A 26,509-nucleotide genomic window follows, 5' to 3' on the forward strand; every position below is an offset into this window, starting at 1 on the left:
GCAGAAGGATTCTTTACTAGCTGAGCCATCAGGGAAGCCTCTTCTTAGCTACAGCACTAAATAAAATATCTACTTGGGGGAATTCTGGTATGGAGGCATACAGTCAGCTTAATCTTTCTGCATCACACACTACCCTGCCCCCTACCCCAGGCTCTACACCCTCCTTCACCCTAGCCATTTTTTACACATGCTTGAAAGTGAAAGTGGCTCAGTGGTATCCGACTCTTTGCAACTCCAAGGACCGAAGCCTGCTAAGCTCCTCTGTCCATGGAATTCTCCAGGCAAGACTACTGGAGTGGGCTGCCAGACCCTTCTCCAGGGGATCTTACATCAATGTAATTGCTATAGTCTATGCATCTGCCCAAGACCTTTTACATGTATTTTTGGCTTATGTTTTTTTTCTTTTACTGAATTTGTGAAAAGATTATCCCATTTCTACTTACCCTTTCACGTGCTCTCTGTATCTTTTCTCTGTCGTGACTGAGGTTTTCCAACATCTCCTGGCCAATTTGTTCTATGGACAAGAAAATCTGAGTTAGGAAAGATGACTTTGGCTGTAAATGAAAAAAACCTTCAGAAGTACCAAAAGGATAACAGGTGCAGAATTTATTGAATGCTCAGGATTAGTTATGTAAAAAACCAATGACAAGAACCTACTGTACAGCTCAGGGAACCCTACTCAGTGCTCTGTGGTGACCCAACTGGGAAGGAAATCACTCTGCTGTACAGTAGAAACTAACACAACATTGTTAAGAAACGCCAATAAAAATTAAACACACACACAAAATAAAGCTCAGTGAGCAGTTTCTGTAAAAACAAACAAAAAACAATGGACTATTATGACTCCAACATCCTCCTAAAAACTAGGTCTTCCATAATCCACTTGAACTGCAATTTTATTCATCGGGAAAGAAAAAAAAGTCTTTTTTTTTTTTTTTTCCCAGAAAATTGTTGTTAAGAGTCAAATGATATAACCAAAAATTTTTTGAAATTTATAGTGTACCACACAAATGTATGTAATTGTATAGTACATGAGAATCAATCCACTCAATATACTCCGTGCTGGGTATAGATGCTGGGATGTGACCAGTAACCAAGATCAAGCCCTTTAACTCATGAACTCCTGTGCTAATAGTGATGATTTAGCAGTTAAAGGACAAAAGTTACATCAGAGTTCATATTTCACGGCACATCAAAAAAAGGACTGCATATTCCGTTCATGATAGAAAGCTCAAATAATAAGAATTGCTTAAATACAATAACCTCAATTATATTTTTGACACCTATACAAAACTGAAAATTCTTCACAGGTTACTACGTTTCTAGTATTTCTCCTCTCAGATTGATAATAGCTTTTTATTACTGACTCTACACAATGTATCCTTAAGGTAAAATTGGATATATGGTCCCAGTGGAGACATCATAAAAGTGGAAGATGACACCAAAAATGGAGAAATAGGAAACAACTAGAGTTGCATTTTTCTCTTTTGCAAAAATGATTATAATATTCAATTTTGTCGTATTATTTGGTACTACTATTACATTAAATTTCTTTAATCAACGTAACAATTTCAATATACTTTTAACTTAAAAATCTCTGTTATCTATGAACACCATCAATACTATAATTAGTTCAGCAAAATACTATTTATATAATATTCTCTCATTCAAGAGGAAGGCATTGGGACTTCCCTGGCAATCCAGTGGTAAAGAATCTGCACTGCCATTGCAAAGAGCACAAGTTTGGTCCCTGGTGGGGGAACGAAGATCCTGCATTCTGTGCGGTGTGGCAAAAAAAAAAAAAAAAGGCGGCGGGGAGGGGGACATTTAAGGTATATACTCTTAAACAAATATGAAATAATTTATTACTGTTGTGTCTCATCACCAGGATAATGTTTCCAGCAAAAACGCATGGAAGGAATAAAGCAATGTGAGGATAAAATGAAAAATGGAGCACAGGAAAGGTTTGGGGGTTTATTCCTGCCCTTAAGGCATATCCTGGGTGGCACTGGAGAAGGCAGCACTGGAATGCAGGTGGCAGATCCATGTTTCTATCAGGTTCGCTGCAGGAAAAACTCTTCTGAATGGATCTGCAGTCTGCTACTGAAGGAATCAGTGGAACAAGAGGTGAAGAACTCCAGTCTTTTGAGATGTGCAAGTCATTCCCTCAGTCTCTTTGCCTCCTGGGAAATATGTCAGTATCCAAAGTACTAACCCCATCTGACAAAAGATGAGATATTGGCAAAAGTGCATATGTTCTGGTCTTAACAGGCAAATACCATGCATTTGTTAGAAACAGAATTCTTTAATTTCTTACTTGCTAAACCAGTCAATCCTAGAGGAAATCAACCATGAATATTCATTTGGAAGGACTGATGCTGAAGCTGAATCTCCAGTACTCTGGCAATACAATGGAAAAGGCCCTGATGTTGGGAAAGATTGAAGGCAAGAGGAGAAGGAGGTGGCAGAGAGTAAGATGGTTAGATGGCATCACTGACTCAGTGGACATGAATCTGAGCAAGCTCCAGGAGATAGTGAAGGACAGGGGAGTCCGGTGTGCTGCAGTCTGTGGGGTGGCAAAAGTCAGACACGACTTGGCGTCTGAACAGCAACAACCTTCCATTTGAATGACCCACTAAAGAAAATTCTAGGCCAAATATATTAGAAATGCTGGTACTTATACAATGAAAAATAAAGCTCAAGCAAAGTAAGTTATGCATACTTATCTGTTCTCCTACCTCAATCAAAACAAAACAATAAATTAAGAGGAAATTATTTTAAAAATAGACTCAGCTTGCACAAAATAGACATTGAGGGATTACTTCACTAAAAAAAATAACATTGTTAGATTTATTCTTCTTGAATAACTTAAAAAAAAGCACTCACATAAAATATCAATAAGAAATACAAGAAAGACTATAAATCAATGCAGATGTGACATACTGAGTCTAGAGCTTTCAGTTCTTTAAACTTTTGCAGTACAGTACCTTTAGAATGGGAACTGCCATACTGCCATTATTGAAATAATTTGAGAAATCATAAATTTTATAAGTACTGTCCTTATTGACTGTGAGGATGTTCTGGAGATTAAGAAACAATGGGAAGCATAAAGGAAAATAAAAACTGATGCTATCAATACATGCTGGAATTCTGCATGTCAGTATGAACATGATGAATGAATTCCTGGAGAGAAAAGTTTCTTCCTGCACTTCTTCTGTCCTTTTCACAAGGGGGCTGGGAATCACTGTGGGAGTATAGCATTCAAACTTATAAAGTGAGCTTTTGTTTTCAAAATTACCCAGAATGAATCATCATATCCTTGATCTATGGCCTTTTTTACCGGGTCACAAACTACAAAATAGGTTTTGGCTAACATTTCCTCTCTGTTTCAATACATTTTACAGGGGATGGGGGTCATAGGTATTCAACACTCTGTTGCCCCATAAAGGAATGGAGAAGAACCAGAGAACTATAAATCTGGCAAAATATTTCCTGAAGGACTGGACTGGCATCACAAAAGGCAAGACTTATTTTGAGGAGCTTGTACCACTGAATCACTTCCCTTCATTCATAAAATAATAATGTCACCTGAACAATCATGACATGTGAATGAACTTAATTTTTTAAATGTATTGAATTTGTATTTTGGAGATGAAATATTTTCAGTCAGAAGGCAGGACTGACAGAAGTTCACATCACGTTATAATATAAACATGGAATATATATAATTACATTATTCAATATAATTCACCAAAAATGTTCTATTTGATAAATACAAAATATTAAAAAAAGATGTTAGCTATTATGCTATAAAGTATATAAAGCAGAAAATAATCATTCCTTTGTATACTTATTTATAACTTTCTTTTTACAAACTTTATTAAGGATATGGTTTCCAAAAAAGCTTCCCTCATAGCTCAGTTGGTAAAGAATCCGCCTGCAATGCAGGAGACCCCAGTTCGACCCTGGGTCGGGAAGATCCCCTGGAGAAGGAATAGGCTACCCACTCCAGTATTCTTGGGCTTTCCTTGTGGCTCGGCTGGTAAAGAATCAGCCTGCAATGCAGGAGACCTGAGTTTGAGCCCTGGGTTGGGAAGATCCCCTGGAGAAGGGAAAGGCTGCCCACTCCAGTAATCTGGCCTGGAGAATTCCATGGACCGTATAGTCCATGGGGTTGCAAAGAGTCGGACATGACTAAGCAACTTTCACTTTCCCTTTCACTTTCCAACCAAGTATTTAAAATTTGAAGACAGCCAGTTAAGACTTCTTGGAAGAACTCAGAAGGTAAGATGATTTTCTGGTACTCAAAAACTTCATTAGTAATTTTAGCAACAGGTAAAAGGCATTCACAACTATCCAGCTGTTCTTTGTACATGGAGACTTCTGTGGAGTGTGGAGTGAATAGAAAGACTTAAAAGAGCTATATGAAAAAAAAATTTTTTTTAACGTGGACCATTTTAAAGTCTTTATTGAGTCTGTTACAACATTGCTTCTGTTTTATGTTTGGTTTCTTGGCCATGAGGCATGTGGGATATTAGCTCTGTGACCAGGGATCGAACCGGCACCCTCTGCACTGTAAGGCGAAGTCTTAACCACTGGACCACCAAAGAAGTCCCTAAAAGAGCTATTTTTGAAGCACGTGCTTTCTTATGTATATTGCAGAATGCCAACCTGACAGACGCAAAACACAAAGTAATATTTTCCTAACAATCTGGAGTACTGAATTTTGGCCATGGCTCAAGAAATTCTAGCTACTGAGTTTAATAAAAGCAAAAACGTATTGCTTTGGGAGAGCCAACATATAGCTTTCTTGGGAGGGAGCTGCTCACAGAGTGACTGGATGACCCATCCTTTGGCATTTAGCATATCTGCCTGGACACTGACTCTGGCATCATGCCCTGAATGGGTTATCCTCAGTATTGATGTTACTCAGACATGAAGAGTTTCTTGAATTCTTGATCCCTGGATAGGTGGTGGGGATGTCGAAAAGGCAGGTCTTTTATCATCTTTCATTATTTCACAATTCAAGGCATATAAAGAACTGCTTCCAATTCAGATGTAGAAAGATAACAAATATTCACGCTCAGCGAAATAAGAAAAGTCCACACAAAATAATTATCATTTTTTCTGGGTGATATCTGGTATATACGAAGAAGTTGTGATGAATTCTAGAGAGAAAGAAGCATCTCATTTGTGAACAAAGGGTTGTGGCAATGTTCACACCTACAGTGAGTACCTGGTCTGAGTTCAGGCCTCCTGCTGGGAGGCTTTTCAGGAATAAAGGGAAATCAGTCAAACGTCCTGTGAAAAATGTACGCTTACAGAACAAAATGGGATCTGGAAGAGTTCTAAACACAAAAGCAAATTGCTTGGTTTGGTAATTCTCGCCCAATCTCCAAATCTTGCCATGAAAGAGGCACTGGAGAAGGGGCTGGTTGGGAAAACGAAACCTCATATTCCCACATATTCTTGTGGTGCTTGCCCTCTGAGAGTCGAGTCCAAACATGCTGGAAAGCATTAAGAAGAAGGAGGATTGAGTTTTCATCAGAAACAAAACGAGAGGACAGTGGAAAAATATCCCAAAGTGCTAGGGGGATACAATGTCATCCTGGTACTCCATATCTAGAAAAAAATATCTTAAACATAAAAGTAAAATAATGATAATTTTACATATTGAAAAAAGAGAATATTATCGAGCAAAATTTAGTTACAAGAAATGTCAAGGAAATTCTTCAGGCTGAAGGGAGATGATATTAGATGGAAATTTGCATCGACAAAATTTAGATACATGTAAAGCAAAATAATAACAATGTATATAGGAAGTAAAATATAAGAAAACCATAGCACAAAAGATAGGAAGTAAATAGAAGTATATGGCTGACAGTCTTTTAAATTTTATGAGAAGTAGTAGAATATTTATTCAAGGTAGACTGTGATAAGTCAGGGATGAAAACTGTAATTCTAGAGCTTCTCTGTCCAATATGGTACTTGCTGGCCACATAGGGGTTTTAAAATTACATAAAATTACATAAAATTTAAAATTCAGTTTGTTGGTAGAACCAGTCACATTTCAATGGCTCACTAACCACAAGTGGCTAATGTCACTATATTACAGAATACAGAAATAACATCTTGGAAGGATCTGTAAATTCCCCTGTCTTTAAGATCCACTCAAAAGAAATACAGACACACTTACTTGTAGTTTCATTTAGGTAAAACACTTCCCTTCTCTAGGCCTCAGTTTCCTTAAATGTCAAATGACAGTCTTGGAATAGATAATATTTAGTGCCTCTTCTAGCTTTAAAATATTAGGACTCAATGACTATAAAATCTTAATGCCTCTTTTTCTCTGTGGAGCATTTCAGCACACTAGAGCATAAGGGACAACTCAGACCCACAAAGTATTCCACCCTCCTCCCCCCAAGACAATGTTGAAAAATAACAAATAATTCAAATTGAAATGATTTTAAGTGGTATCATATATTCAGAATGCCCAAGTCTACCACTGCACTGGTTCATGCAGTAGCCTACTTGGCCTCTGAGGACACCTGCATTTACTGTAGTATAAAATATTTACAAGCACTTTGATGATGATATTACTACAGAAATACTTAAATATTTATATAACCTGAAAGTAAACTTATGCATTCTTAGTAGTGAACACAGCAAAAGAATGTACAGGGCCCCAGGTTTCTTTCCTTCTTTTCTTTCTTTCTTTATTTCAGCAATGATGACTTAACATTATCTACTTGGCAGATAAGTATGTATTCTATTTTGTTTTACGATGATCAAATCTATCATTAAGCAATTTAAAAAATCATCAGCACTACTTTCATCAAAGTCATAGCAGAACCTCCCCTTAGTTACCTGGTTTGCTGCAGATAATTAGCAAATGCTATTCCCAGAGCCCTCAGACATCAGTCAATGAAGCTGTGTCTCCAATAATGATGCTCTGGAATGAGCAGGTACTATGTAAATTGAGGTTGTTAAACAAAAGGAACCATGTTAATTACAGCTCCACTCAGAAACGAGAATGAATCTGTTCTATTCTATGAAATAAGACCAGAGCAGCAGGAAGGACACCCCATTTTCACAATTCAATAAAGAATGTTAAAGCCAGGAGATGAAGCAGCAGAAAATCTCAATGGGCAAAACCGTCAAAACACATTCCAAAGGCTCACTTGGGGAATTTACCAAACATGTATTTACTTAACAGACAAGGGAGCCGGGGTCAGCAGTGTCCAGATCTCTGGGGTGAATGAATGGATCATTCTTAAAAAAAAACAAAAAGGGCTGTAAAGTATTGACAAGTGACTAGAAAGTAATTAGAAAGCCTTTCTGAAATCATTATGGGTAGAGTTAATCACTCTCTGTATTCTTCTGTGAGCTATACACATTTCTATCCCTGAATGTATAACATTCTATTGATAATTATCTGCTTATTCAAAAGTCACTATTGGGAGAACCGCGGGATCTACGTGGCTGGCAAACATGTTTTGCTTTTCTGAAACACTGTTTTAAGCATTTCTGAACTGGTCTGCAACAAAAACAACAACAAAATTTTTTTAAACAAGTATATTTCATATAAAAAATTGGACCTCAAGCTTTTTTTTGAAATTTGGAATATAGAGCAATACCGAGTCAAATCAAATGATAAGCACAGGCTCATCGTAAGAGCCAGGTCATATGGAGGCTGCCACCTACCTTCCTGACCCTTTCCCCTCATTTATGCTTTATCCCCTCATTTATTCCTGCTTTGCTGCTACAGGATCTGCCAGTGATTCCTTACTTGTATGTTCTTCCTTCCTGTGAGACTGCAAACTTCTTTTAGCATTAGTTGCTCAGTTGTGTCCGGCTCTTTGTGATCCCCTGGACTGTGGCTTACCAGGCTCCTCTATCCATGGAATTCTCCAGGCAAGAATACTGGAGTGGGTTGCCATGCCCTTCTCCAGGGTATCTTCCCAACCCAGGTATTGAACCTGGGTCTCCCACATTGCAGGCGCATTCTTTACTGTCTAAACCACCAGGAAGCCCAAACTTCTTTCAAGAGGAGGTAATTTCTTATACCTCTCAGTGTAGGCAGCATTTTAAGGGGCAATGGATTACATATGCAGGTGCTCAGAAAATGTGTGTCCATAGGAGCCACTGAGCTTGAAAACACAGTTGTCTTCTGTAAATTTATCACAACAGGAGTCCAGAGTTTTAGAAGAAATTGAGCCTTGGGAGTAATTAATTGCACAGATGAGCAAACAAGGGTGAGGAGTTCGAGGGTGGAGATCATCCAGGTCACGCTGCTAATGACTGACAGAGCTGCAACCGTGAACCAACTTTCCGAACTCCTATGTCAGTGATCTTTGCAGTCAAAAAATTTTAATTAAATGAAAGTGTCTTCCAAAATGCATTACAATGTGGGTGATAAAGCACTTTAATACTTTAATACACATTTAAAATGTCAGTGCCCGAAAAAGGCCTTTGTAATTATTTGGGCAAGAGTGGGACAAGAGACAGTCTCCACATTTCCTGGACATTCTTCCCATATAGCAATCCCAGCTGTTACAGAGGAATATGCTGTCATCTCATGGTCTTGACTGGAATGGCTTTCTGTTGTTCACAAATTATGCAAAGAGTCAAAAACGTCCTGGAAGTGTTCTTTTTGTGAAACCTTTGACTTCAGTCTATTTTTGTTCTCAAAAAACAAGAGGCCAATTCTCTTGTAGAATGGTAAAATGCCCATCTTACTGATCCCTTTCCCCACTTGCCACAATGGCAAGGAAAGTTGTTATGCTTAACAAATGAATCAGGTGAGGCGGGAAATTTAATATATTTGAATTGATAGTTAATGCTGTGAAAAGCAAGTGATGAGGAGCTGACATTCCATCCTACCCCCCACTCTCTTTGTCTCTCTCACATGCACACAAATGCATGCATGTGGTAAAACCTATTTTCTTGGCTTGAGACCCATGCACAGAGATTAATAGGATAACACTTTAAAAATTGACGTGTTTTGGAATGGAAACGGGGACAGCTAAAATCATAAAAATGCAACTGTCATGAATACAAGCTAATACTAGAATAGTAGGATTATTTTCCTTGACATCCCTTTTCTTGACATTGTCTTTTTTCTTAGTCTTAACTCTCTTCTTGGTTTGAACTGAAGCTGGAAGGGAAAGAAGGCCTGAAGGATAGAATCATTTCTCTCCTTCTGATGTGGCCATGTGGCAATAGTGCATGTCCAGACATAAATACATGACAAATAAAACTCGCATTGCTTGTAATCTTCAGGTTTAAGTACTAAAAATTACTGAAATCACACCAAGTTGAAAATATGCACTGGCTTCTTTCACTCAACTTAACGTTTTCAGAGTTCACTCATGTTGTGGCAGGTGTAGTTCCTTTGTTGCTGTTCGGTCGCCCAGTCGTATCTGACTCTTTGCGACCCCATGGACTGCAGCACGCCAGGCCTCCCTGTCCTTCACTATCTCCCAGAGTTTGCTCAAACTCATGTCCACTGAGTCAATGATGCCATCCAACCATCTCATGCTCTGTCATCCCCTTCTCCTCCTGCCCTCGATCTTTTCCAGCATCAGGGTCTTTTCCAATGAGTCGGCTCTTCACATCAGGTGGTCAAAGTACTGGAGATTTATGGAGTAGAGTTCCTTCATGAAGTATTAAAAATATCTTTTAAATTTAATGTTCCATTATACAGACACACTACATTTTGTTTATCCATTTATGCACTGATGGATATTTTGGTTTCTACTCCTTGGCTATTGTGATTAGTGCTTCTATGAACAACCATGTAAAAATACTTATTTAAATATCAGTTCTTTTGGGTATGTGCCTAGGAGTGGAATTACTGGATCAGATGGTAATTCTATGTTTAACCTTTTGAGGAACTGCAAAACTCATTTTTCACAGTGGTTATCCACTTTACACTCCTACCAGCAATGCAGGAAGATTCTCATTTCTCCTTAGCCACCTTGTTATTTTCCATTTAAAAAATTTATAGCCATCCTAGTAGCTGTGAAGTAATATCTTACTGTGGTTTTGATTTGCATTTCCCTAATGACTGTGTGGATCACAATAAACTGTGGAAAATTCTGAAAGAGATGGGAATACCAGACCACCTCACCTGCCTCTTGAGAAATCTGTATGCAGGTCAGGAAGCAACAGTTAGAACTGGACATGGAACAACTGATTGGTTCCAAATAGGAAAAGGAGTACGTCAAGGCTGCATATTGTCACCCTGCTTATTTAACTTCTATGCAGAGTACATCATGAGAAACGCTAGGCTGGAAGAAGCACAAGCTGGAATCAAGATTGCCGGGAGAAATATCAATAACCTCAGATATGTAGATGACATCACCCTTATGGCAGAAAGTGAAGAGGAACTAAAAAGCCTCTTGATGAAAGTAAAAGAGGAGTGAGAAAAAGTTGGCTTAAATCTCAACATTCAGAAAACGAAGATCATGGCATCTGGTCCCATCACTTCATGGGAAAGAGATGGGGAAACAGTGGAAACAGTGTTAGACTTTATTTTTCTGGGCTCCAAAATCACTGCAGATGGTGACTGCAGCCATGAAATTAAAAGATGCTTACTCCTTGGAAGAAAAGTTATGACCAACCTAGAGAGCATATTCAAAAGCAGAGACGTTACTTTGCTGACTAAGGTCCGTCTAGTCAAGGCTATGGTTTTTCCTGTGGCCATGTATGGATGGGAGAGTTGGACTGTGAAGAAGGCTGAGCGCTGAAGAAATGATGCTTTTAAACTGTGGTGTTGGAGAAGACTCTTGAGAGTCCCTTGGACTGCAAGGAGATCCAACCAGTCCACTCTGAAGGAGATCAGCCCTGGGATTTCTTTGGAAGGAATGATGCTAAAGCTGAAACTCCAGTACTTTGGCCACCTCATGCGAAGAGTTGATTCATTGGAAAAGGCTCTGATGCTGGGAGGGATTGGGGGCAAGAGGAGAAGGGGACGACAGAGAATGAGATGGCTGGATGGCATCACTGACTCGATGGACGTGAATCTGAGTGAACTTCGGGAGTTGGTGATGGACAGGGAGGCCTGGCGTGCTGTGATTCATGGGGTCGCAGAGTCGGACACGGCTGAGCGACTGAACTGAGCTGAACTGAACGTCTGATGATGCTGTGCATCTTTCATGTGTCTGTGGCTCATTTGTACATCTTTTCAGAGAAATGCCTATTTAAGTTTCTTATCCTTTTTAAAATTGGTTTGTCTTTGTTGTTGAGTTGTGAGAGCTCTTTATATATTCTGGATGCTAGACCCTTTTCAGGTATGCACTGTATAAATATATTCTTTCATTTTGTGGGTTGTCTTCTCAGTCTCTTGATAGTGTATTTTGACGTGCAAAAGTTTTCAATGTTAATAAGTCCAATATATCTATCTTTTCTCTTGTTGTGTTTTTAAGTGTCATATTTAAAATTCCATCGCCAGATCCAGACCATGAAGATTTATCCTTATGCTTTCTTCTAAGAGTTTTATAGTTTTAATTCTTACACATAGGTCTTTTTTTTTTTTTTTTTTGGCTGTACCCTACAGCTTGCAGGATCTTAGTTTCCTAACTAGGGATGGAATCTGTGGTCCGTGTCGGGGAAGTGTGGACTTCTAATCACTGGACCACCAGGGAATTTCATATATAGGCCTTTGGCCCATTTTTGATTTAATTTTTATTTATGGTGTAAGGAAGGAATATTTTTGTATCACATAAAACATTTAGAATTCCTCTGGAAGGGGTTATCGTCTTATACATCTTATACATGTTAACAACAACAATCTAATTTATACTCTTACTCAAGAGCTTGACCAATGTTTTCACTGATTTATAAATTAAAATTTTATGTTTTCTGCAGTATTTTTTCATATCTTGACCCTTCTGAGCACACTGAAAGCAGACAGGTAGGTTTAAGTAGGAGAAGGAAGCATGGATATATTGAATAAATGCAAAACGGAAAGTTACTGAGTCACTGAGTCTGAAGAAACACAGGACAATGAGTATGAGCAGGGAACACTGAATATTAATGCTGCTGAATTTGAGCATTAAGAAACACAAAACTTTGAGTTAAAGGATGATCATCATTCAAGAAATATCAGGCAGCAAAGCATGTCGAAAATTTAGAGGGGAAGATTGAGAAAGTGAAAAGAGGATCCTTAAAGGTGGCTTAGATATTAAAGACATGATAAAAACAAGCTGGTGAATATAACAGAAAAGACAGACTCACAGATAAAAACTAGTGATTATCAGTGGGGAGAGGGAAGGGCCAGGGACAAGACAGAGTAGGGGATTAAGAGGTACAAAATAGGTAAGTTACAAGGATATACTGTACAACACAGGGAATATAGTGAATATTTTGTAATAATTATAAATGGAACATAACCTTTAAAAACTATGACTCATGATGTTTTACAACTAAAACTCAAATGATTTTGTACATCAACCATATCCCAATAAATTTTTTTTTAAAAAAATAGTTTAGAAATAAAAATTCAGTGTGATAGAGTAAGTCAGTGTCTTTAATTTTTCAACAAAATGTCACTCTTGCTATTCATATATCTAGTCTGAGAGCAAAGTCAACAAATATACGCGATACTGGCTGCCACTCTTAATCCCAAACACCTGGCAGATGTCATCAATCTATCACATTGCCCTGAACATGCCTTGCAAGTAACCCTCTCCTTGCAATGCTCCAGGCAATTGCTGCAACTGATCAGGCTTGGCACAAGCGAGAAGACCTATCTGCTATCCAGGATCCACAGCAATGGGGTCTTTTTTCAGCTGACAACACAAAACACCCACTTTTCAGCTTTCAGCCAGTGCTATCATTCTTGGGTTTTCCGCCAACTCTTTTCTTCTAAAGTCCAAGGGAAATGACTGAAATGTGAGGGAGACGGGCAATGGCCAAGACTCTCATCAGGGGGTGTGCTTCTTCGGTTCTGGGCTAGACACATTCATGGCACTTTTAACAAATGGGGCTGTAGAGACCTCATTCTAGGCTGACTAAACTAGAATTTCTGGGAGCGAGGTCTAGACATGTATGTTCTTAAAATTTTCTAGAAGTCACACTAGGAACTTTTTGGAAGTCATAAATAATTTTCTAGTTGGTCTCTTTGTTAAGACCTGGCTTTCATTCTTCACCACTCTTTAGTACCATATGTCTGGCTCCGATACAGAACTTTACGCCTTTAACAGTGGGACTTTGGTACTCATAAGATTTCTTTAAGAAATTATAATATAAAGAATATTTCTACACTGCTTCAGTCAAGCTAATTTTAAGAACAGGACTGATCACATTCCTTTGTTTTATTTAAAGACCACCACACACTTCCTCCTCTTCCTGACTAAAAAAAAATTTTGTGACAGTTCAGGAAATAATTCATTTTGTACTATTGAACAATGCAAGCTATGTAATTCAATGTGTTTTCTTTTTTGGCCTGAATCCTAGGAAGCTCTGGGTGAGTTTAATCCTTAGTTATTACAGCACTGCTTTAGGATTTCTTTACACATCAACCCCCACCTCCACCCCCACCCAATTCTTCCTTCTACTTCCTGGTTTCTGGCTCTGTCCTGGGTTAGGTTTTTTACTCTTGATACACTTACCTGACCTTTTATTGTAAAGTACTTCTTTTTGTGGAAGTAGATGGGACATAGATCAATCACTGTTGTTTAGTCACTAAGTTGTGTCCGACTCTTTTGCAACCCCAGGGACTGTAGCCTCCCAGACTTCTCTGTCCATGTGGTTTTCCAGGGGAGACTACTGGAATGGGTTGCCATTTCCTTCTCCAGTGGATCTTCCTGACCCAGGGATCAAACCCATGTCTCCTGCTTGGCAGATGGATTTTTTACCATTGAGCCACCTGGGAAGCCCAGATCAATCGATTTGTTGTTCAGTCGTTCAGTTGTCTCTGACTCTTTGCAACCCCATGGACTGCAGCAGGCTAGGCTCCCTGTCCTTCACTATCTCCCAGAGTTTGCTCAAACTCATGTCCATTGAGTCAGTGATGCCATCCAACCATTTCATCCTCTGTCGCCCCCTTCTCCTCCTGCCCTCAACCTTTTCTAGCATCAGTATCTTTTTCAATAAGTCGGCTCTTCACATCAAGTAGCTAAAGCGTTCGAGTTTCAACTTCAGCATCAGTCCTTCCAATGAATATTCAGGGTTGATTTCCTTTAGGATTGACTGGTCTGATCTCCTTGTTGTCCAAGGGACTCTCAAGAGTCTTCTTCAGCGCCACAGTTCGAAAACATCAATTCTTTGGTGCTCAGCTTTGTTTCCTGTCCAACTCTCATACCCATACATCCAAACATGACTACTGGGAAAACCATAGATTTCACTATATGGATCTTTGTCAGCAAAGTTATTCTCTGCTTTTTAATATGCTATCTAGGTTAGCCACAGCTTTTCTTCCAAAGAGCAAGCATCTTTAATTTCATGGCTGCTGTCATCATCCACAGTGATTTTGGATCAATCAATAAACAAAAATAATTCAGATTGTTAAATACAGATTCCTGGGCCCCACAACCAGAGTTTCTAATTCAGCAGGTCTGGGCTGGGGCCCAAGAAGTTGCGTTTCCAACAAGTTCCTGAATGATGCTGATGTTGCTGGTTCCTGAGGACTACGCTTTGAGAACCACTATTCTAGAGTAGGAAGGGGCAAACTAGGGCCCTGGAGCCAATACAGCCGGCCTGTGGCTTGTTTCTGTAGATAGAGTTTAACTGAAACATACACACACACACACAAATTGTACACACCAAAGTAATCTACAGAGAACTCTGAAAGCTAAGGGGGAGAATTTATACTGTATCATGAAGCAGACAAAAAGATGGAGACAGTTTATTCCCAAATAAAGCAGAGGGCTCTGCATTTTAGACACTGACATTTTGAGAGGTAGAAATTAATGAAACTCAAACAAGGGAGTTAGTGAACAGGCGGAGAAAAGCATAACAAAAAAGGATGGATAGTTTCACTGTATATTCTAGCAGAGTTTTAAGGTGATGTGACCTCAATGGCACCCCACTCCAGTACTCTTGCCTGGAGAATCCCATGGATGGAGGAGCCTGGTGGGCTGCAGTCCATGGGGTCGCTAAGAGGCAGACACGACTGAGCAACTTCACTTTCACTTTTCACTTTCATGCATTGGAGAAGGAAATGGCAACCCACTCCACTATTCTTGCCTGGAGAATCCTAGCGACGGGGGAGCCTGGTAGGCTGCCTGTCTATGGGGTCGCACAGAGTCGGACACGACTGAAGCGACTTAGCAGCAGCAGCAGCAGTCACCTTAGTATTTTTTTTAACTTGAGATGTATAGGTGACAAAAGATCCAAACTGAGCCCAAATTATTGTTTTCCTAAAAAATAAATAAATAAATAAAAGGTATGAAGGAGCTAAAGATTTTCTAATATTTATGCTGCTCTTCTGACATTAAAGAAAAGGCTAAATAATATGGATTTTGATAATCTAGCTCATCAGTTGTCAAGTGCTGGTCAATGTCAGGTGAAGGACAGTAAAGAATTATTCAGTTTTGCAAAGTGAAATATCAGTCTGATCTTAGAAGGATAGTAGATAATCAAATGTGCACTTAGAGACTTATTTTAGTAAAACTCTTATAAATATAGTTTACTACTGTTTGCCTTTCTTAGCAAGCACTATGACATCGGGAGTTTCTAAAATACAGAATAAAACAAAGCTACTATTGTTTCCAATACAACACAGAATTTACTAGACTTCATCGGCAAGGCTGTATACTAAACTTATTAGCATAATTCTAAGAAGAATTTTAAATTACATCTCAATAGGCTCCAATAGGGAACCACTAAAATTGAGTCTTTTACCAAACTTCTGTGTAGAGTATTAACAAGTTGAGATGGGACTTCTTTTGAGGGAAAAGGCATGTATGTAGGCTTAAACTCTTAGCCATTAAAAAAAAAAAAAAGACTTCATTCATTTAATATATATCCAACAAAAGTTTATTGCTTACAGGCTGTGTATAAAATACTGAAATGAATGTTTCCCTCCAGGAAAGGTTTCTTTTTTATTTTGGGCCATTATTTACTGACTGCTTCACTGTATGCCAGCTACTGTGCTAAGCACTTGACAGATACTACACTTTATCTTCAAACGAAGCAGACTATTACTAACCCTTCCTAAAGATAATGTGAGGCTCAGAGAGGTTAGGTAATTTGCCCAAGGTTGGCTAGTATTCAAAACCCACATCTGATTGATCCCCAAGCCAATAGTTATGGCCACTGGCATATACTGTGCTTTCACCAGTCCATAAATGGCCAAAATCACAGGCATTCTGGGCAAGCAATTTGGAGCAACACTTTGGATAAACACATAACAAAAAAGGCAGCTACTTTTATGAATTTTCCAATGTTATAAATCAAATAAAAGGATGAAGGTACAAGGCAAACTTCAAAAAATTAAAAAATGACTTCTTCCACTTGAAAGAAAAGCAAGAAGAGTCTTCTAGGGTCCAAGAGCCTCACATTCTGGAGTCTATTTCCCAGCCGTCTGGCCTGTCTGTCCCACTCTTTCTTCTACCCTCAATTCCAGCGTTCCCAGTTCCTCTCCAGAATTTCGGGCACTTTGTTGTTTGTGAGACATGCAGTGACTGCACACTTGCTGAGACAGTGCTGACTGTCAGTGTAAGGACCACTCATTTCTGAGAACTGAACTCTCTCTCTGGCTTTTTGTCACCATCCATCTGTCTAAATTGCCTTGTATCTTTACGGTGCTTCTTATAGGGGTGGCAGGTTTTGATTTCACTGAGGACTTGTCTATTCTGAAGTTCAGGCATCATTCTAAGTAAACCTTGGCTTGACCACACTACCAATTCCCTTCATATCATCTTTTTTAAAAAAAACTTATTTTAACATTTTCTTGGCCATGCCTCACAGCATGCGGGATCCTGGTTTCCTGACCAGCGATCAAACCCGTGCCCCTTGCATTGGAAGCACAGAGTCTTAACCACTGGACTGCAGGGGAAGTTCCTTCCTATCATCTATAATTCACAGAACTGGTGGGGTTCTTTCTCACCTGAAGCAAAGAAATTCCCGTCACTAAAGAATTCCCGATGTTCTACTACATTCCACTGTAAACATCCTATTAGGAGACATGGAATTTCTAAAGGCTCAGTAATCAGAGGACTGTGCTTTTTCCATTCCTGGCTGAGGCCAGTGTTCTAAGGAAGCTTCCAGAAATATTCAAAGTAATAGCTCAACTGCTAACAATTTTCATTCAATAGCGTAGGAATGGATACAGTGGGCTTTCCCAACTTTCTATTTCAACCCTTCCTTCCTCAGAGGGACCATCGTTGGACGTGGGAAGTCCAAAGTCTATTCACTTCCCCTCCCTTGATATAACAAAAGCGTACTCTCAAACAATTTGAAAAATTACTGTTACTAAATTATTATTTTAAAAGGGACATCAGTTTCATCAAAGAGGGACTGGGATCATCAACTACGAGAGTGGTTATTCCAATAAAAAAGGATGATGCCAAGATCTTTTCTACCCAATTTAGACATTGAGATACTACAAGCTATTTTGTCATCATTATAATCTGATCTAAAAAACATGCAATAGACCACTTATGCATAAAAGAAACTCTGAGGACAGGGTTGGTCCCTGATGTTGACTTCTCAGAGCCGAAGAAGCTATAGTTTCCCAACTACAGCTGAACACCACCAATCAGCTGGCTTTCAATGTTGCTCCAGCCACAGAGCAGTACTGAAAATTATGTTCCATGTGAAGAACAAAAATAACCATCTTTTCAAATCACGGAAAAGATTTACAAATTAAAGACCAGGAAAAAGACTTATTTACCCTATCACAGCAATCAGTCATATGAGCAAATGTTTATAGCTGTATTGTATCAACAGAGACAAGACGTGAAAAGGATCATAAGAAAGCATGCAAAACGTCTTCTAAAAGAGAATGTTTTGTGCATCTGCATCCTCCCCTCCATGTCCAGCATGAATAAATATCACACATGCAATATGATGTAATGTAATGAGCCATGCTTCAAATTATACATATCAGCTCAGTTTTGGGGACTGGTATACCTTGAGAACCCAGACGATGCCAACATATAATGAAACTTCTTTCTTCACACAAACAGAAAGCTTGGGAAGCTAGTGAACAGCTCTGCAACCTAGAAACTAGCTGTGCAGAGCACTCTTTGAATACGAATTAGCAGTGGGTAATGGCAGCATATTTATGAGGTCTCTTGCCGGGTCCTTTCCTCCTGTGAATGCTGTATAATTCATTGCGTGCGCCCTGACCCCAGTGCGCTCCTGTTCTGACAAATCATACTTGATTAAGACAAATCTTTATTAGTTAGCTAGTCAACTTCCCCATTTATCACTGGCAAATCCCATTCTCCTCTTTAGGTGCAGGAAAAGTGACTGAAACCTTAACAAAAACACGTACCCAAACATCTAAATACAAATAAAAGATGTGTTATACACAGCAAGTAATACCAGAAGGCTCAGGGTTTTAAGAGATGATTAAACAAATTATTTAATAGGTATACATTATACCCACTGACAAACTCAAACCCACTACACATCTCACCCAGACTGAGGAATGGTTCATTAGGAATTTTTAATCTACTCCTTAACTCCTGTTTGAAAACAAAACGTCATATTTAAAAACTGTATTACTAAGTTGGAGGTTCAAAATACTGAAGGAAAAAAAAAAAGATTGCTGAGTAGAGAGAATGTTTAAGGTTCCTACCAAAAGAATAACAACAACAGATCTTCTAAAACATGAAACAGAATAAGGCAGAATGAATTAAAAATTATTCTTGATTCTTTAGTACCTTGGAAAATGTATCTCTTTTTGGTCTGCAGTATTTTCATGAACTGCAATGTTGTACCTTAAAGATGATTTAATGTATTTATAGTGGGTGGTATTCATTGTAGAGTCTGATGCACTGAACCTGGGACCAGAACTGTTCTCAGAAACCTGAAGATGAGGTCATCAGCAACAAAGAAGCATGCTGTGTCCTGGGCTTGCCACTGACTAGAATAAACAGCATCTTCTGACAATTTTGGGCTTCCCTGGTGGCTCAGATGGTAAAGCATCTGCCTGCAATGTGGGAGACCCAGGTTCATTTCTGGGAAGATCCCCTGGAGAAGGAAATGGCAATCCACTCCAGCACTCTTGCCTGGAAAATCCCATGGGCGGAGGAGCCTGATAGGCTACAGTCCATGGGGTCGCAAAGAGTCGGACACAACTGAGCGACTTCACCTTCACTTTCTGACAATTTTAAAAAATTCTCTAGTTTCATGGAGGTAGAAGTTGGCACAAACCATTAGCTCTCTTTCTTAGTGAGAGTGAGAGAGAGAGAGAGTTAATCAAAATGAGAAGAAAACATGGTTTGAGCTGATTTTCATTTCCCACATTTTTACTCTTAAACCTTGATTCCAATGGTGGAGGAAAATCTTTCTACTTTTTTCATAAGAAGCTAGGACATCAATCCGGTGTATAATTGATAAGTAATTTCTACACAGATTATATCATTGTTCCCTTTAAAAACAAAGCAGAGACAATGTGTAATATAGGAATTCTGTGACAAAAAGTTTATGCAAGATCCTAAACGTTCTGCACTAATGATAAACAAATCTGTACAGAATGTATGGGGGGGGCGGAATCTACTTTTTCTCTTGACTTTAATGAGAAGCCAGTTAACACTACATAGTACACATATCATATTTTATTTTATTGATGTCCTTAAGTGTTAAATGGAAAGTAACATTCAAAAACATTTTGCACATTGAGGCTGTCTTGTATTTCCCCAAAACTCCCATTTAGAAAATGTGGATACATCTTGAGAAATAAGGTCAGAGTTTGGTACGAGAGACTTCAAAAGAACACCTCGTGCAGTGGGAAATAGTGTGTTGATGATTTTATAAGCAGACTGACTCTGATTATATCTATGGATTCAGAAGGGATCACACCTAAACAATTCCTCCCCATGCTACAGGTCTTTCATCATGATCTCAAAGCACTGAACAAATATTCCAAAAGTGAAAATTGCCATCAGCCTTTTGGAGAACCTTTATTTCAGTTGGGGGTGGGATGGAGAGTTAAGTAGTTTACAATAGGCCCACAGAAGTAAATAAAAAGTTTTGTAGCCATTTTTACTTGTTCATGGATTTTTCTACCCTTTTTTTTTCTTGAAAATCCTGATGAAAATCAACTTTTCTAGAACAATTTGCCCGTGAAGACAAATTTTACATCAGAGGTAAAATCAGAATTCAATTCAATAAACATTATTCAGAGCCAATTATATGGCAGGCACTGTAAGAACACAAAGAATAAAGCATGTTCCCAACACATAGCAGCTCATCCTGAAATGGGGCAGAATGATGTGAAAATCACCACTACTTCAACAAAGCATAACACATTGTACAGGTCCTAAATAGAGAAATGTGCCAAATGATTTGGATCAACGAGCATACAAACATGATACTCTCCACCGATCTATTCATCATCTTAGCAGGTCTCCAAGAGTTCACATGCCACGCCTTCCACCCCAGGCCTCTGGTCCCCAACCTGATCATCTGCCACACAGTGACGTGGATACCTTTTGACATGCTTTAAAAACTGAGTGCCCACCGACAACCTAAGTGTAACAGACACTCTACCGTGGAACTCACATCTCTTTTCAAATCTTAGAAGATAAATCTGAAGATCTATGGAAATACGATGCTAGTTTTATTCACAGTAGCTTTGCAATGGGCATAATGCTAACCCGAAACTAACTGTAATGAATAAGAATTTTAAAAAGTGGGATGATGAGTCATCAGATAATCTATAAAAAAGGTTTTATTTCTAGCAGTATTTGCAGGTAAAAATGTTGAAAGGTACCTGGTCCAGCTACTCCTTAACGTATTTACAGTAGGTGATATTATAAAGGTATTATCATCCAGTGGCATAAATCAGATTGGATGATAAGAAGATAGAATTCTCTCTTGTCTAACCACTCCCCATATCTGGCCTCAGGCAACCAAGAGGCCATCTACTGCATCTTGGTATTGTTTCTTTCCTTACACAGCACCTGGCACATAATAGATCTTTAACAGTAATACTTCCTGGATGGATGGATGGATGGTTGGTTGTATAAATGAATGGTGGGAATATCTGGGAAGGTGGGGGTGGGGGGGAGAATGTAAACAAAAGTAAAAGGGAAGAACATGAAAAACAAAAAAGGCTAAAGGGTAAAAGTGATGAAGAGACTTACTTAGAGAGTTAGGCACTGACAGGAAAAGACCCTGGTGCTGGGAGAGACTGAAGGCAGGAGGAGAAGGGGGAGACAGAGGATGAGATGGTGGGATAGCATCTCCGACTCAATGGACATGAGTTTGAGCAAACTCCCCGAGATGGTGAAGGACAGGGAGGCCTGGCGAGCTGTAGTCCGAGGGGCTGCAAAGAGTCGGTGACAAGTGAACAACAACAAGACCCTGATCGGTGGAACTCTAGAGTCAGCAGAGGTGTGGAAGTCGTTTATTCCACTCGGGTTGGATTAGATCCTCTAGAGAAAAGCAATTTTACTAAAGGGTGTATCACGAAGAGCATGGGTGAGAATCCAGACTTCTTAACTCTTTACGTCATATGCGATATAACACTAATACACAAGCAGAAAGTTCAAGACCATGAAATCAGTGTAGACTCCTTCTTATTAAGAGTCAATGAATGGCCCTAGGGCATGGCTCCTTAAAATAGCCTTATCACTCCTGCAATCATGGGTGAAATGCTAGGGAGGCAGATTTCCATCAAGGAGAATCCCACACAGCACTGGTCTAACTCATCATTTCAGTGATACTGTCTGAGACTAGTCAGAAATACCAAAGATATACCCATTTATACTCTATAATGAGTAACTGGGTCAAAACAGTGGGCAAAGGGGGGAGAAGATTTCACTTTTCCCTTATAGTTGACTTTTTTTAGACCTTATTTAATTTGGGGAAAATAATTCAAAGAGGTTACATACTCAGCTATTGTAAACTGATCACTCATTCTTCCAATAAATAGTTACTAAGTGCTTACTATATGTGCCAGGCACGGAAATAAAAACCCAAATATGGCATTAGACGATCATAATGAACTATTAGGCAAATAAAAGTTCTTTGAGAGTGGAAGTTAAGAACATTTAATATTATAAAATTCACTTGATGAACAGTTTGAGGTTACTTCCTCATCCACATATTTTAATGGACTACTTTCACATGATGAGTACTTGCAAACACATTCCTAGAAAGCAAAATAAATATCAAGTAATCATATTGCTTTGTTGCTGTGTTTAACTACTACAGAAAGGAAACTCGTCCCCGGCCCAGTATAATTTTGCCATTGTGTGTAAGGTTGGTAAGTCAGTATAATCAGATATTCTAATTGCAAACATTTGATGGAGAAACCCAATTCTACAGCAAATTTTCAGAATGTGTTAAAATTGATGTCAATGTCTCAGTAATTTCACAGTTTAAAAAACAGTTAGAAATGTAATGACTACACTACACTTGATTAAAGCATTTACAGCTCTAATCAAAAACTGACAGCAAGATCAAAGATGTTAACTTAAATCTCTCTTCTAATTATGTTTAAAATGCCACACCTCAGGCCTGTCTCTCCTCTTCTTTTTCAAACCAAATTCTGCTTAAGAAAGATCTAACACTTCTTAACAGTTCATTATCCAATAAAACTATTCAAAGCTTAAAAGCAATCTACACAATTAGTCAGGACCTCAGGGAGTCCACCGGTAGTCTTTATTACAGGACTTCATATTAAAACACCTTAATTATATTTGTCAAATGGATTTCATTAAAACCCATCGTCACTTTAATTTTCATATTTTGACAGTGCTGGCATAGGCATTATTACCACCTGCCAGGCTAGGAACTACAACGAAATTGTCAAATTCCTTCAAATCCTAAGCAGTTTCTTTTGTACCTGACTGATCGTTTTCCCTGGATGGGTAATCTATTACAATTAGGAGAATTAAAATACCCAAACTTAAATTCTACTCTGAATATCTATGTTTCTTGCAGGTGCAGGAAAAACCAACTACATCCACGCTGGGCTGCCAGGTGCACTTTGCAGAGGGTGATGCACATGCTTTGCAGTGTATCTGAATAGCAAAGCCGAGACATCAAACAGAATGCACGATGATTCAATCACATCACAACCATCAGGACTTGAAAGCCAGGACTTTTTTCTTTTTTTTTTTTTTTACCTCCTATTCATTATGCTGCCATATTTTATAAAATATACGGTGTTTCTGGTCATTCACTTGAGATTCAATTGTATTTTCATTTGCCACTGCGATTTAGATTATTGAAATAGCAAACGGAAAAAAATATATATACATGCCTTTCTTTCCAGCTATGCAACGTTCAATGTCAACAGCGATGCGATGTTTATAGCACTTTCCTAATTCAGTTAGTTACGCAACTTCGGGAAAATGGATGCATGTACTCTAATAAGCAAAGCATTTTGGTCTGTTTTTCTCTTGACTTTCTAAGTCTTTAGTAGCATATGCAATAGAGAGACAGAATTTCTCTATGGTCCTCCCTTTAGACTGTAGTATATAAAATTCTATTTTCCAAGTGTCTAAGATAGAATAGGAATAGCAAAAAAGGATAGGCGTTTTTTTTTTTTTCCTTTTTTAACTTAACAGGCTCATAAGATATAACAAAGGAGAGCGGTTTCTGGCCTGTGTCTAACACACTTCAGGGCTTTGTACGATGGTCTCAGGAGTAATAATCACCTTGCTTTATGAATACTTTAAATCACAGTAAATGGTCTTGGATTATTTTGAGTAAAGCCGAACTTTTAAAGATTTACTTACAAAAATTGTAAGACATTAAAAAAATTATAAATGATCACTGACTTATATGTCTCAAAATGCAATATAACTAAACAGAAAACATGCTTGGAAAATTACACATAGGGAAAATGCATTTAAATGCAGTTCCCACGTCACTACTGCCTGGAAGCCTTTCATGATCAACTTTGCTGGCAATGTCTTCCCCTCCTCTGGACTCGGATCAATTCATTATCTGAACCACAATGATGGCATGTATCCCAAGGCTGGAGTTTTTGGTCTTCTCTCTATGCCCGGAGTGCTCACAATGTATGGCCACTAAGAATAACTGACTATATTCATGCCCATCTCTCCTACCAGATTGCAGGCAACTCCCCTATGGCAGGGAATAAATCTTACATACAATTCACTTCTCCTCCATACAGTGCCTCATGAATGGCAGTCATTTGGCACATCTACCTCTATGTCTACATATCTATATAGTTATACAATGACAGAGATAGGCATACAGATAGTATGCTTATGACTGTGTGTGTATGAGCCAATATTTGGAATTACGTTGAATACCAAATTTATAAAAAAAAGCTCTAAGATTCATACGTCAAAAAATACAAGAAGCATCAACTCCTTTTAAGTTTTTATTAAATGTTACTATAATCTTGAGCCACGAATCCTTCACATTTGCTCCTCTCTCCCTTGTTAACCTTTAGTAACTACTTGGATGTGAATCTGAGCAAACTCTGGGGGAAGAGGAGCCTGGCAGCCTACAGTTCATGGGGCTGCAGAGTCGGACATGACTTAGTGACTGAACAACAACAATTCTGCTTGGGAGGCAGATAATTGATGGAACTGATGAAGTAGAGAGGCAGGAGGAACACAGCTTAGACATTTTGCAGTAGGAATCAGAATTCTTTTCCCAAAAGTTCCTCAGCTACTAGAAATTACTTTCCACTGCCACCCGTCAATAATTTATTTAAAGCCATTATTATTAATAATCACAGAACACATGGATTTTTTTTCTCATTAGGAAAAAGAACTGGAACAATCTACTATTTTAGAAATGGTCCTAGAGGGACACTTCAAAAAATGAGGCCAGATGTGATCTACATTCTGGAATATTTGAAGTTGATTTGATATAAATAGAGGTCTACAGAAACCCTGCTGACACAAGAATCACAAGGCACATATAAGTTTATGAATACTGCATTCATTATCTTTTAAATGCAATACACATTAACTTGGTACTCAAAGAGTGATTTTGCTCACTTGAGAATTATTGTGTCTTACCACCATACTATCAATTTCTGCTTCTCGGCACCCTGCCTCTGTCATTCACAAAGGCTAACATAGTACTTGTCTTTATGTTGTCAATTTGTGTTCAGAGGGATGCCAGAACAGGAGTTAGCTTATAGTCCAAAAACTCTATGTGGTTTACACAATGAATTGACATAGGGATATGTCAAAATGTGGTTTGTAAAAGTGAGCACTTTAGGCAGCACACAACATATAGCAGGGAGTCTGGGGAATTGAGGGTTTCCACTGAAAAGGGACATTAGGAAATGAGGAAGGAACCTCTGGAGGAGACAGGGATACTAGAGGTAACAGACAGAGAAGATCATTTAAGGGAGACCCTCTGCAGGTGGGGTTTTGACACCAAGGTTGGAACCCTTGCCAATTGCAAGCAAGGATCAGGAAGTCTGCCTGGGACAGTGCCCACACCACAAGGACTGCCATCTCTACTTCTTGCTAAGGGCATCTCCCCTCTTGAGTCCACATGGTCATGGATATCACTTGCTATGACTTCTGCAAGTTCTTCCAAATCCGCCAGTTTCTGAGTTCATAAGTCCTGGTGGGAGTCCTCAACCTTTCAGAACTGGGCAAGATAAGGAATGTGGCTATTCTGGTTTTTCTCTTATTGACAGCCAGCTTGGTGTGTTGGTAGTAGGGAGGTAACGTGGGACATGGGGGGTCATGAGAGACAGCAAGAGGACTAGAAAGAGAGCAGCAAAGACTTTCGAATAGCATGATCAGAGAGAGAGCCTGAAGTGCCCAACTGACAGCACAACAAGGCTGCTCAGCTACTGCTTTCAGACAGGACAAAATCTGTGATTTTTGCTTCCCACCACCCCCCATCCTTTTAGAATGATTACGTTGAAAACAAGCTATTGCTTTTTCTGTAACCGTCACAAGACAACAAAGCAATATTTACTATCCTTTTGAAGTTATACAAAAACAGCCAATGAAAATGTGCCTGACTATCCACTGGTGACTAGAGACTGAGACTTGGGTCTTTGCATTGAGGAATTTGGATGCTAAACCACAGCATTCATCAACATCCTCCTGGAGCCCAGATAATAAATGACACCAAGATCTGTTTCCGGACTGAGCCCTGTATTTTGTATTCAGACTACCCTCAGGGCTGCTACTCTCTTAGATACAAAAGAATACTGATTCTCTTTAAATAAAACAGGACTGCCTAATTCAATTGTTGCCAAATGATGGGCCAATATTAAAATGCTTTAGCTATATTTTTCTATGGGGACTCAACACTGGAGCCCTTAACACAGCACACTAATAGAGGCGAACAAATCATTCACGAAGTGGAACAATCTGGTCCACTTAAAACATTTATCTATAGAAGCTTCTGTGTGTGTGTGTCTCTT

The 26,509-nt window shown here is 38.9% G+C and overlaps 1 protein-coding gene across 3 annotated transcripts in view; it reads right to left on the reverse strand.

The window, feature by feature from the left end:
* Positions 1–26,509, reverse strand: part of VTI1A (vesicle transport through interaction with t-SNAREs 1A) — a 385,253-nt gene that overhangs the window by 162,399 nt on the left and 196,345 nt on the right. For all 3 annotated transcript variants that reach the window (XM_013975279.2, XM_005698489.3, XM_018041332.1), the window contains one exon: positions 444–514. In XM_013975279.2, the coding sequence (XP_013830733.1) occupies positions 444–514 (71 nt within the window). The remainder of the gene's footprint in view (positions 1–443; positions 515–26,509) is intronic.

Source organism: Capra hircus, chromosome 26 (assembly GCF_001704415.2).
Source record: "Capra hircus breed San Clemente chromosome 26, ASM170441v1, whole genome shotgun sequence".
Lineage (NCBI taxonomy): Eukaryota > Metazoa > Chordata > Mammalia > Artiodactyla > Bovidae > Capra > Capra hircus.